The sequence below is a fragment of the Microtus pennsylvanicus genome, chromosome 22 (assembly GCF_037038515.1).
Source record: "Microtus pennsylvanicus isolate mMicPen1 chromosome 22, mMicPen1.hap1, whole genome shotgun sequence".
NCBI lineage: Eukaryota > Metazoa > Chordata > Mammalia > Rodentia > Cricetidae > Microtus > Microtus pennsylvanicus.
Genome location: NC_134600.1, coordinates 28,992,178 through 29,006,228, shown reverse-complemented (window position 1 = coordinate 29,006,228; position 14,051 = coordinate 28,992,178). Strand labels below are relative to the sequence as shown.

Below are 14,051 nucleotides of genomic sequence, written 5' to 3'. Positions count from 1 at the left end.
ATTTCTATGTGACGTTGAGATTTACAGCCTTCTCACATTTTCTTCCCCCACAAGGATTCTAAATCAGGCTGGTTCAGAGGAGAAGCCAGCATACCCCATTTTTCTAATATTATCACTTCTCCAGATGGTTCTGAAAACATCTATTCAGTTCCTTTTCCTAGAAAGTAGAGGTGCCTTATTAGCTATGTAAGCACATCCATCCCGGAAGCAGCCTTGGTGCTCCCTTCGCTTTAACATATCAAATCTCTTTCATCTCCTACCAGGATGACAAGGAGAAAGCAAGCTCACTGATTGCCTGAAAATTCATCTTGGCAACCTGAGCAAAGAGAGAGTTAATGGTGGATCTTTGAAGACAAGTGACCATGGGAAATTAAGCTTGGCAGGGATTTAACTCTTCATGGGTCATGCTGCAATATTTTTAAGAGCAAGGCAGCAGATATTTTAACTGTGTTTGACATCTAATTAAGTCGGGAAGAAGAAGCAGATTTAAATAAGATCTCTCTTACAGTTAGAGGCAAGGTCTTGACAATTGATTATCAGGCATGTGCTTTGGCAAAACAAGCCTGTGAGGAGACACCAGTAAAACGACAGAAGAAAAGGTGCTGGAACCCTGCCTCCTCTTCCTTGCGGTTGTCCACTTCACAGTTTAGTAAAGCAAACTGCCAAGCTCTTGGTCTATGAATAGAATGGTTAGAGAGGTGTAGAGGAGTTTTAGATTTAAGGAAAACACAAACATTATGATGGATACCATAGCTAACATCTCTACGACTTGTAGAGACAGCACCATATATATATAACAATATCTTGTTAATGTATACAGCCCTCATCAGACAAGTTTAAACATATGTATATAACAAAGAACAGGTTTAGTTCCACTATCTACATGATTTGAATGCATAGACATGACAGGTGCCTCTTCTCTGATTGAGAGTAATTAATGGTAAAGAAATAAAATTCTCACTAAGTAAGGAAATAGAATACATTTTGTTTTTATTTAATAGCTATTTGGCAACTAGACAATTGTTTTTAAGACTATTAGATTCTTAAAATACACTTCATTATTTCAAATTTGCTAATATCAAATTATAGTATGCAACCATTTGGCATCTTAGAAATGCAAACCTGAGAATTACATCTTTTCAAACTAAAGTTGAATAGAAAACTTACGAGGAATATAAACTTGAATAAAATAAGCTATCAATCTAAAGATAACTTGATGGTGTCTTTTCAATAATACAGATCAAAGAACAATAAAATCATAGATTATTTAACATACTATGTAAGCAATTTCACTATTTTTATTATACAGAAACAAAGTAAAGACTTGGTGAAATATTTAGTGGATGTTATATGATTTTTCAATACTGATGTACCAATGCAACTGTTTATCTTGCATTGAACCTATATGTATGTAATTAGGTGCTTAATGAAATACTATACTAAAAATAATTTTCTAAGTCAAAGTATTTTATCTTAAGTTGAATTCAAATACACACATTAATAGGTGTTTAATTTTCTCATGCATAGTGTGAAAATTATGCGTCTCTCCTAATTGGTCTCTCAATTCACGATAAAGCACTCAGAAAAGTTGTCCCCTATCATGTGAAAATTAGAAATACATTTTTCTCTATATCAGTCAGTCGTGCACAAAAAGGAAATGTCTCTAGAAACAGCCCAATACTCATGTACCTTATAAGCTAAGTACATAGCAGAGGTAGAAGCTACTCAGAGCCCCACCCCCAACCCAAGAAATCCGAGAATCATAGGAAATCAGCACCTTGGGGAGTTAAACTATACGAGTTAAAACGGTTTAATCTTAAACTCCATTTATTAACACCCGAGAAATACTCCCTGCCACTAAAAGTTTTGTATACACACACACACACACACACACTCACACACTTTAGGAATTGCTTTACCACTACTCTACACAACAGTCTTTGAAATCTCTCCAAACAAATTCAGAGCAAATATTTTCTTTAAAATTGCCATCTGAAAACAAACACACACACACGAATCTGTAACAGAAAAGAAATCATGTGACCTAGCAGGGTTTTCGTTTATGAATTTATACTTCTTAAAAAAGAAGTTCAAATAACTAACGGTGTCACTAGAGAATTACATCTCTATAATTCCCACTTAACTACATATGGAATTAAATATCATTATATTTCAAAGGCTAGTTTTACACCAATTAGGGAAATACAATCTTTTCACCATCATAACACAGTGTGGAAAAACTAGCCTGTTCCCTCCAGTTTATATTCTCTTGGCAAACCATGATCTACTGCTTATGGTGAGCATCTGAGTGTCAGATTTGAACAAACTGAATATTCATGATGGCGATTAACCATTTAGTGCCCGCAACTACGAAGATACTGTTCACTGTAATGGTTATTATAGGTGAGGCATGACTAGCTATAAAAAAAGCATTTTTTTTGCATTAACGGTTCTTTAAAAATATTTTAAATGGAAATAAAGTGAGAAGAATGAAGGGCACATAGCATGATCAGAAGGTACTCAAATCAGCATGCATGGAGCAGGCACACAGCTCACCGTGATTAAATGTTCTTTGTTTGCTTTTAAGTTGTCACACATCAAACAGAAGGCATGCTTTTTTGTTGTTTAAGAGAAAGTGTTTAAATTTTCACAGAAAATTTTGACCGAATGACACAGGTTTCCCAGGTTAACCTAAAGGTTTGATGTTTAGTGTTGGGAGTTCAAGCAAAGAAAGGAGGGGGCACTATAAATCTAGTCAAATAAAAGAAAAAGAAAGCTTTACCTTTGTACGATAATTTCAGTCTTGGCACATTGTTCTTCCCGTTTGCATAGTTTGCTCTTGCTGTAAGTAATACACCCCAGAAAAGACAGGCAATCCCAGCGAACCAGCCCATGCTGCAGACGCTGGAGGTCCCTGGGCTGCTGCAGTCTTCCTTCCTGTATTGTGCGGCCAGAGAAGTTCAAACAATCTGGAAACTGGAGGTAACAGGTGATTTAGGTCAGTTTCATTCATAAATGCAGACAATCAAGACCTCATGGCAACACTAACGTCTCTTCTTCTGTAACAGTCACGGAATCACAGAAACTTCAAACCCTCAAAAAAAAAAAAAATCGAGCCAGGCTCCGGATAATGAGGCACAACTGTTGTGTGGAAAGAAGAAAAAAAAATTAACAAGGGCTGCGGCAGTGGCGCTTAAGAAGCCGTTCCTTTTATCTCAGCTCCGCTGATAGCCGGTGGCAGACTCTAATCCTGCTCCCTCTCTCTGCTTCATTCGGCTCCGAGGAAGCAGAATGAAAGGGAAACAGAGAAAGAGAGAGAGAGAGAGAGAGCAGAGGGGGAGCGAGCAGGCTTGAGCAGCGCGGACTTTTCCTGTGCACAGGCAGGGAAAGATGACACAGGATCCCGCGGACAGGTTTTCCCAACACTCACTAGACGCGCTGACAATGGGAGAAGAGCGAGCTCAACCCACTCCCCTTCCCTCTTGTCACACAACACATGCAAAAAACATCTCGCAGAGATTAGAGCCGGGAGCAGAACCCTCCGGCGTGCCTGGGAGAGGCATGGGGCTATAAATTTACCTCCTGAGGCTAGCGTTGTTTTATAGCCATTTTGGGGAGCAATTGTGATTTAAAAGAAAAAATCGAATTTGGCTACCTACAGAATTTACAATCCATGCTCATTATTACAGTCTCGGCTGAACTTGCGCTGTGTGTGTGTGTGTGTGTGTTTGTGTGTGTGTGTGTGTGTGTCCCTCTCATCAGAGTAACTTTAACCAGGGAAGGTTTTAAAGCCTCCTTAGAGATTATTCCCGCCTCCACACAGCCCCCCTTGGGTTCAGCCACCTCCTTCCCCTGCTCTACAAGTGTAGTGAAGAAATTCCTTGGAAAGCCTATATAAACGATCAGTTCAAGACAAATATAGGTCCACTGAGAATTATAAATTACAACAGGGGATTCGCGAAAGGATACTCCAAATCTAAAAGTGGCGGTGGTTTTGAGGCTCCTGGAAGGCAGTGGCCGGGCTGACTCTTCCACTGCCCCGCCTCGCATTAATTAGATCCACTTCCCCAGTGCTGGCTTCAAGGGCAGAGGAAGATGACAAAGTTCACAAAAGTCCCTGCTGAGTGTCAAGGACCAAAATGAAAAGAGAAGCGTGTTCCTGTGTCTCCATGAGCTGGTGAGGGGTAACTCTGTTGTCTGTGGGACACAAGTACGTATTCAGAGTCCTGTTGAACCTCATTAATTCTCTGACAGAAAGGCGTGCTCTCTCTGGCGTCTAAATTTTCTTTTACTTTTCTTTCAAGAGTCCTGAAGTCCAATGGTATGATAGGATTTGGGTAAGACTTGTATAAAAGTTAGAAGAGAACATCCTCAACATTTCCCGTAGCCTTCTTTGCTCTCCCTTTTCCACCCCTGCATCTAAAGACTTGAAGCCCAGAAGAGAATTCCTATTCGATGATATGGATGTTCCTCAGCCGAAAAGGGAGGGCCAGTCTCCCAATCAAAAACACAGACTGTTGAAAGTGCTCATAAAAGTTATCTAAGCATCACTGTGATAGCTCTCATACTGTCTATAGACAACATTCTCCCCTGACCCCGTGAATGTAGACTCAGGAGGATTTAAGGGGGGGGGGGAGTTGGGGGAGGTGAAAGGGGTCTACACTGCACTAGATTGATTTGTCATACGGATCTTATTGTATTTGTCAGTTCCTGAAAGCCTATTGATCAGTTAGCATTGTTAAGAATATAAACTCCAAAATCATGTTGATTTTAGTGATCCCATCCTTGTTATCCCGAGCACTTTTCATGCTTTGGCAGGGGATTAAGGTTACAAATGACAAGAGGCTTTCTGTCTGCCTCTATAGACACTCATCCTGCAAAGGAATTCAGGCCACTTTGGGATTATCTAGAGGGTTCCAATAGCGAATTGCCCCAGCCAAACACCACCGTTAGCACTTTTAAGCATTTCACCTTTCTACTTAATGTGTTTTTCAAGGCATTAATATATTTCTAACATGTTTCTCCTGCAGAGCAGGAAGGTAAGTTTGTCTTTGTCAGTGTAGAAAAGGATGAATTAAAGTGTATCCATTTTGCCTCTTAAAAGTCTAATCTTGAAAATGCTTGTGTGTTCCACGAAAAATAAAAGAATAGCAAGTAAGATTGAGTGAAAAAGAACTCATATTGATTCTAAAGAAAAAAACAGTTCTCTAGAACTTGAACACAATGGGGAAGCATTGCAGAATTGTACAGAAGAAATAATTTATACCAAAGTTGATGTCTGAAATTTGATACACAAAGAAGTTCATTCTACAACAGCCCTAGTCTCAAAACGTTGATGCAATTAACTTTGGAAAACATCAAAACCTTCGGGTCTTAGATTTCTGCTGTGATCTCAGCAGACTTTGGCAAGATTGACTACGGTTGTTGTCTTCATTTGTTTTTATATACTTCCCTCCTCCTGAGAGATAATTACCTTTAAGCCCTCTTCTTAGCTAAAGTAGAAGCAAGACTGGAGTGCACCTACCTAGGAGTTTGTCAGAGCCGTAAGGACGCAGCTGCAGGTGTGACAATGCGGATTCTGAGTCATTACAACAGAACTTGTGGCCTAAGGCATGGCTTGACCGAACCTGCCGCATGCACCAACAAAACCCTGCTTTTTCCGCATTCATTCATTCCTGCAGCTAAAAGTCAGGAGTACTGTATTGATCTTTCAATGCTGATTTTTAAAGTATGGTGAAATATTCTGTATTTCCCACCCAGTGCCCTATTTCCACTCCACTCAGCCATCCAGCCCTACATCTTGGGCTACAATGAATTCTGTTTGCAACTGATTTCCAGAAACTTCTCACACTTTCAGCTCTCAACTGCAAGGGCTGCCACCTGTTCCTTTGCTAGCAGGCTTCCTATGATGACCGTCCTGCGCTTATTTCACCAAACAAAGGCTTTTCGCCTCACCCCATTGCAGATTGAGAAAGAGGAGGAGGAATGAAGCTTTTCTGGGTGTTGTACTTGATTTTCCAGAAAAACCGTACTTTCAACTTAACAAGAAGTTAGGTAACTCTTATCTTTTCTTGAAAGACTCCAGAGGCAGCTACAGAGGGTCCTTGTTAAAATATCTTTTGTGGAGAGATGTTTTTCTTAGGTCAAACCAATGTGTCTGTTTTGAAGGGGCCATTCAGAATGGGTAAAATAGACTTGAAGTTAGGACAGATTTGATGGAACAAGGGAATGGTGAGTCTCACTTCGCTGTGATCACTTCCCCCTCAAAATGGACTCATGACCAGGTATTAGGTACTTCTTTAGGGGAAATTACTTAACTAGGGACTAAATAAAAACATCCAAACACACAAATTTTACTATTCTTCCCAAGGTGTTTTTGATTGAGTTCTATTTTTTAAAAATAATTAGCTAGCATCTCTTTTCTGTTTTTCTCTTCTTTAAGAGACTGCTTCATTACTCACTGAGAATCTCCTGATCATTGAAGCTGAAGGAAATGCCATAGCTAAACACTGCCCTCCTTGTTCCCGTGTTGAAATTCATTGTTAAAGAATATTTTTTTCTAGAACTGGGAATTTGTACTTCCTTTTTTTCAGAGAAAATTGTGTTTGTGAAAAAGAATGCTTCAGAAGATTAGAATCACCTATTAATTGGAATGTTTTCCAAACTAAATATTTGGTGTCTTATAAGTTCTGTTCAAAACTGCCCATTACTTAAGAATTACCAGTCATGGATGGGAACCCAGAGTGGTGGGTTAAAAGCAATGCCTCAGAAATTAAGTTACACTTTGCATAATCTGGCCCTTATGAGTGCTTTTAGCATGAGCACCATGCGGGAGCATGAGCAGAAAGAAGGAATTGGTAAAGGCAAAGAGAATTCAGCTCTACAGAGACATTAACTCCTCCCTTCCTGCCAATAATGCCCTGGGAATACAGATGCAGGAAAAGCAACTTCTCTTCACTCTGGGTTTAATTTGTGACCGTTTGAAAAAGCACTCATTTTGCAAACGGGCTGAAGTAATAAATATTAGATCAAATGCAGAAGGAGATGAGACACTGACCGAGGACTAGATTAACTGTGATTTGAGATTGTCAGAAAACACAGATAATTAGAGCGGTCAAAAGTCATGGGGAAAATGTGTACTGGGTGACCATCTCACTCCTTGAGAGGTTGTTTAGTGGGACTAACAGGTGGGTTTTGTTAGTTTAGTTATTATGCGTGAGGAGGGAAGGAAGAGTTGGCTAGAAAAATAAGCTGAAGTTTGGGTTTGTGTCGAAATTGCCCGAAGTGTCTAAACCTAGTCTTAGAGAGCAATGTTTGCTTGCTTGTTCTGTTTTCAAAATTATTTTAGGATGTTTTCATTGCCACAGTCTCTTTATTATCTTAGCCCATCATATATTAGCTTTTCAAAATATTTAAAAATGGCATTTCTTTTAACCGTTTTGTTTGCCATCCCTCTTGCCTCCTTGCTAGACCATCCGCTCCATGAATGAAGTGTTTCCTAATACGAGCATATTAAAAGCAAGCAGGCAGGACAAATACCTGCCACCGGTGGTTTTAGTGACTGTCTCCACCTCAACTGAAAGGGGACAAGAAAGCTTTCCAGTGAGACAGAAGTCCCATTGTTACCAGTGATTAGCAGAGGCTCCCCAGTGAGCTGAAAAACGGGTGCCATCTGCAGAACTCAAATGACAAGGGCAGGCTTGCTCTTGAGAGTTTCAGGATATGAAGTTATGAGCTATTTGCTTCCAGTAGAGGCACTGAATCTCCTTAAACATTCAAAGTGTAGACGCTGGCAACCCTGACCCAGGCAAAGGAGATGCAGAGAATTTCTCTGCTAGGCTCTGAGCAAAAAGATTCACCTCAGATGCGAGCCTGCTTCAATCTTTGTTTGGGAGGAGGGGGTGAATTGAAACGCTTTTCACTAGTTTGAGATTGATAAGGACAGGGAACAGAAACTCCTAAACAGATCCAAGCCTTTGCAACAGGGAGAGTTTGTTATAATGTAGTAATATTTCCCGGGAGTGGTTGCAAAATGGCCGTGCAGTTGTCTTTCCAGAGCCACAGAATCCCCCAAACTGTAACAGGTAGAAAGGATAAGGTTATGTATGCCTGTCCTTTCCTATTGCATAACGTCGCCAACAAAAAAACACCATCTGACCTGTCCCAGGCCTTGCCACGGGTTGGGTGTTGTTTTTGTTTACTTTCTTTTGACGAATGGGCCAAGTTATAACCCAGGGCTCTGTCACTGCCTCACCAATCAGGGCAGCTGCCAGCTTACCGGAGAGATTAAAAAAGACCTTGCTTATTAGTTAGCAGTGTTTTTGTTATTCACAAGGATTTGTGAAGAAAATTCAATTTCCCCTTTTTCTTTAGTGGGTATCCATAAAATTAAGCCCTGAAAAGAATGTCAATTGACATGGCTTCATTCTCTTTCCCCAGCTGACTCAGGGGAAGAAACTTAATCCCGTCTCTAGCTTTATATCTCTGCAAGGATTGAGCTGGGGACTCAGGTGAAACCCTGACTAGTCTCTGGATTGTTTCTCTTCAGATTTACAGGTGGCTTAGGAGACTTGGGGAGAGAAAAAAAAACAATAATTTCTAACTGAATTTTATAATTCTTCTTTGTAACAAAAATGATGCCTGCAATGCCGAATTGTTTCCTAACATAGTTTTAATTGTATTATCTCAACTGAAGCTTTGCTAGTGGACTTACTTATCACGGCAATTGGCATAGGACAGCACTAGTTTATTTACGTACTTACGATGGTAAATAATGTGCTTTTTTTTCTTTTATAGAAATATTTTGTTATATTCTGATCAAGTTTAGCCTTCCCCAGTTCCTCTTAGATGCTCCCCACCTGCCCACCTCCCCAACTCCTGGCCTCCTTTCTCTCTCTATGACTTCAAAAACAAACAAAACAGGAAAAAAATTAACAAAGTAAAAGCAAAAGAAACACACACAAACAAACAATTTAAAATGATAATATACAAGCAAAGGCATAGTAAGAAAAACATGTCCAAACAAAGCAATAAGAGAAAGAAACAAAATTCTACACAACCCCATTAAATTCACTTTGTGTTGACCATCTATTTGCTGGACATGGGGCCTACTCGGAAGTGTGGTTTATGCACCCAGTGGAAGAAACTCTCTGCGATGCGAGAAAACTGATTTTGTCTTCACAAGAAGTTGTCATTGGAGATTGTTTCTGGGTTAGTGATGGGGCCTATGTCCACTTCCCCCTGTCTGCACTGGGAATCCATCTGATGCGAACCTGTGCAGGCCCTGTGAGTGCTGCCACAGCGTGAGCTCACATGTGAGTCAATCCTCGTTTCCTTGGTGACACCGTTCTTTGTGGCTCCTACAAGATTCCCACCACTTCCTCCCTCTGCACAGCTTGCCAAGTCCTGAGGGGAGAGGTCTGAGGAAGACATCTTGTTTAGGACTTAATGTTCCAAAGTTTCTCACTCGAAGCACTTTGAAATGAGAGGCATAATTCTAATTGTTTAACTTCCATAGATGAGACAGAAGACATTTTTGGTAGACTTGTTCAACACAGTGACTACAGTTAATAACATGTCACACTTCGAACGCTGTTTAGATAATGGCCATAAATTGTTCTCACCACAAAAATAATAACTCTGGAGTGAAGTGCATAGTAATTAGCTACATTTTCGTCATTCCATAGTGTATTTATGCTTTGGAACATTACAAGGTACATGCTGAAGACAGTCAACTGTGTTGATAATGAAAGTGAGACAGAAGAATCTGTTATTTTTATAATGTCACATTGACTTTTACATTAACCACTGTAAGTTCCACGATCCCATGATACCAAATTCAATCCCAAATGCAAAAAAAAAAAATATAGAGGAATGCTTGCAAAACTGAATTAATCAAGCTAAACTTGGCAGCCTGTTCCTTGATCTTATGGTGTGAGTTTGTAAGTTCTTCCGCAGAACGAACTTGACACAATTCTGTGCACACTTTTTCATCCTCAACCCAATAACAGAGAAAAACAATTCATTTGCCTCACTTCTCCCACGGTTTCTGTAGTGATTTTCCATTCTTTCATTAAGAAGTGCCAATAATGATGGCTAGAACCAATTACTAGGTTCTTGAGGATAATGACGTGTACCCTAGTAATAATGTAGCAAGTCACACAGATCACCTAGAAACATGCTTTTTAACCACGTTTCATTTTTAATAATTTCCTATGCTATATTATTCATCTTTTCCTGTATCTGTTCTCATTACCTTGGGACATACTTTCCCTATGATAGTAGAAGACGCTCAGTAGAGAGAGAGCTTTCATATGTTTTAATAAACTACTCCTGATTCCTAGCCAGTGTGTCACCTTAAGTGAATATTCCTATGTCTAAACTTGCACTGTGGACTTGGGATAGAAGATCTTCTACACTCAAAGATAAAATTTTGTATAATTTTCACCAAGGCATTTCAAGTATTTTGGGAGCTCTTTTGTCCCAGGCTTTTATGATGCTGAGTGCATAGGTTATTATTATCCATATTAATTTATATCATAAGTTCTCTTAGTCATCTGTGATTTCAAGAACATGTAGCTTCTCTTACATTTTCAACAGAATATTTGACACTGGATAAATAGTATCTAGCATTCAATTAATGAATTTATTAGTTAACTAACTAATAAAATCAGGGCATATATGTTAGACACTGAAAATATTATATCCTATACATTTAACAACTTTAATAAATCATTTGTAAATATTGTACTTTTGTAAGTTTATTTATATTAGCTTTTATGGTCTCATGCATGGAATGTAGACTATAACATTTGCTGCTGTTCTAATCCATTCCTTTTTTTAAAAAATTAATTTATTTTTTAAAACATTTTTTTCTCATTTTACATACCTATATCAGTTCCTACTCCTTCTGCTCCTTCCACCCCACCTTCTCCCCCATTCTACCCTATCCACTCTTCAGAGAGGGCAAGGCTTCCCGTGTGGAGTCAACAAGTCTGACACATCACTTTGAGGCAGAACCAAAGCCCTCTGCCCTATATTTAGGATGAGCAAGTTATCCCTGAAAAAAAAAAATTGGCTCCACAAAGTCAGTTCATGCACTCAGAGATGAATCCTGATACTTCTGCCAGTGACCCCAGAGGCTGCCCAAACCTCATAACTGTCACCCACAATCAGAGGGCCTAGTTTGGCTCTATATAGATTCTCCTGCTATCAGTATGGAGTCAGCAAGTTCCTACTAGCTCAGATCAGCTGTGTGGTATCCCCATCATGGTCTTGACCCCTTTGTTCATATTATTGCTCCTCACTTTTCTCAACTGGTCTCCAAAGTCTTGGCTCAATGCTTGGCTGTGGATCCTTGATGGGCTTCCATCAGTTGCTGGATGAAGGTTCTATGATGACAATTAAGGTAGTCCTCAATCGGATTACAAGGGAAGGTTAGTTCAGGCACCTTCTCCACGATTGTTTAGAGTTTTAGCTGGGGTTGCCCCATTCTTGTAAATCAATGGTTCCCAACCTTCCTAACACTGCAGCCGTTTAATGTAGTTCCTCACGTTGTGCTGACCTCCGATCATGAAATTATTCTCGTTGCTACTTCCCTACCATATTTTTGGTACTGTCATGGATCATAATGTAAATACTTCTAGATACAAAAGGTTGTTTGAGGGGTCATGAGAGATAGGTTGAAAACCATTATGTTTAGTGCTAATAAACTAATTGTTTCATAGTCCATTCAGATATGGTTGGTATCTTCTTTTAATCATAGAAAACTTCACTGTGTCATTACTATTATTACTTTCCTACAACTATATATCTTTTAAGTGAAAGACCCCTCTTTACACGGACTGTACCTTGTAATATATCACAATATATTGTTAATAGAGATGTTACTAAAATGAGTGGTTTATAAATTTTAATATACAGTTGTTCCATGTACGAATCAGCTCTTCAGTTTTTTTTAATCAAAATAAAAATATGGTAAGATAAAAGAAAACAATTACATCAAAGTTGGACAAGGTAAACCAACTGAAAGAAAAGAGGCCCAAGAGAAAGCCCAGTAATGAGAGACCCACTTATTCACACAATCTGGAGGCCCATAGAACTACTAAAACTGAAGGCTATAATATATATGCAGAGGACCTGGTGTAGATCCAAGTATGCTCTGTGCTGCTGCAAACTCTGTGAGCTCATATGATCCTTACTCAATTGATTTAGAGGGTCACGTTCTTCTGGCATACTTAAGGTCCACTTCATGAGATAGATCCCACACCTAACACTGCTTGCATGACCAAGAACCAGAGACTAGATAGCCCAGAGATCTGGAGTAAATCAAATACTATTGATCAAAAAGAAAGAAAAAAAGAAAGAAATAAATAAAAAGAAAGAAAGAAAGAAAGAAAGAAAAGAAGGAAGGTAGGAAGGAAGGAAAGAAGAAAGAAAAGAAGGAAGGGAGAAGGGAAGAATAGAAATAACTCCTAATGCAATTCTGTTATACTCAAAGATCAGGGCCTTATTCGGTAATCATCAGAGAAGCTTCCTCCTGCAGCAAATGGGAACAGATCCAGACATTATACAGAGAGACTTGGAACATATAGCTCTAAATGATATGTCTCCATCAAATCCTTCCCCTCAGATCCCAGGGAATCCCACGGAAGAGGAGATGGAAAGAGTGTAAAAGCAGGGTGGGGATGGAGCTTTTTAGTTTGTTATTCTTATTGTTTTAAACTAATAATGTGCCTAAAGATTTAGCTGAGTCAATAAACTGTCCGTCTACCATGCATGAAGTCTGGAGGTCAGTCTCCAGTGCCACATAAGGCAGGTGGTATGGGTATGGTAGCCTATTATATGTGCCTATTATCCCAGAACTTAGGAAGAGGATGCAGAAGTACAAGGTCATCTGTGGCTATATGGAAAGTACCAGACTGTCCTGGAAGGGATACATGAGATCTTTTCTCAAACAGACTAGCAGATTTCAGAATGCTGAAATTATGAAAACATACACACACACATTGAAACTCACATTTCTAATGACATAATATAAATTTAAATTTTCTTAGAAATGTACTAATCTCCTTCTTCCATTATGATGTCAAATCAGATGCTTGTCATCTCAAATATAAGGACAGCCATGACACTAGCATCCCTACCTCATTTCCTCTTGCTGACAAGGTGCAGTGTGGTTGCTCTCATAGCCTGTGAACATGGGGTAGGGTACCATATGGAGATTGGGAAGAAAAAGTATGGTTCTGATATGACCTTTTGCAGAACAGTTCTTGAGAATTATTGCAGTAGAAACCACAGAGTCCATTGAAATAAGGAAAAATCTTGGCTGCTATCAGCTTTATTTCTGAAAATATGTCCTTCACTTGTTTCATTTTTAAATGCAAAAGATGGAGGTGGGTGGTCCTTGGACTTCCCACAGGGCAGGGAACCCTGATTGCTCTTTGGGCTGACAAGGGAGGGGGACTTCATTGGGGGAGGGGGAGAGAAATGGGAGGCGGTGGCGGGGAGGAGGCAGAGATCTTAAATAAATAAATAAATGAACGTGTAAAAAAACACAACAAAAAAGAATTCGTTATGATAATAATACCACAAAAAGAATTTGCATATCCTGTACGATTTACTTGATGATGATGAGGTTAAGATGATGTAAATTAAACAAGTAACGAGGTGAGCACAGATCTCATACCCAGACAAGCAAGCAGGAGGTTGGCGTTGCTAGCTAGCCTTGCAACTGCAGGCAGCTGCAGTTTGTAGGAAAGTGCCATTTCACCACTTAACAAATTGCCGGTGACTCCCTTGGCCAGATGTGGACGTGTGATCTGCCACTTTTCGCAGCTTGTACAGTTGGAGAGAAGGGGATTCCTTTTGCTAAGTTTAGCCACGAGCTGCTCCAAGACCCATTACTACTACTGGCTACATCATCAGTGTGGGAGTGGCTGTTAATAACCTAAGTTACAGGCCATATGAGCTAGTCTTATTTATGTTTCAGGGGAAATTATTTCCCTAGATAAGTGACACACTTAACTTTAAGAAGCAGAGAAGTTAGGGTC

At 39.6% G+C, this 14,051-nt stretch overlaps 1 protein-coding gene across 2 annotated transcripts in view; it reads right to left on the bottom strand.

Moving 5' to 3' along the window:
- Nucleotides 1-3,760, bottom strand: part of Sema3a (semaphorin 3A) — a 202,278-nt gene extending 198,518 nt beyond the window's left edge. The window contains exons 1-2 of one of the 2 annotated variants that reach the window (XM_075955979.1): nucleotides 3,660-3,760; nucleotides 2,783-2,976 (exon numbers count right to left, since the gene is read on the bottom strand). In XM_075955979.1, coding sequence (XP_075812094.1) covers nucleotides 2,783-2,894 — 112 coding nt within the window. In that variant the 5' untranslated portion in view covers nucleotides 2,895-2,976; nucleotides 3,660-3,760. Of the gene's footprint in view, nucleotides 1-2,782; nucleotides 3,508-3,659 lie in introns of those variants that run through there. The other variant, XM_075955978.1, reaches the window with a different exon arrangement.
- Between the last annotated feature and the right edge of the window lie 10,291 nt (nucleotides 3,761-14,051).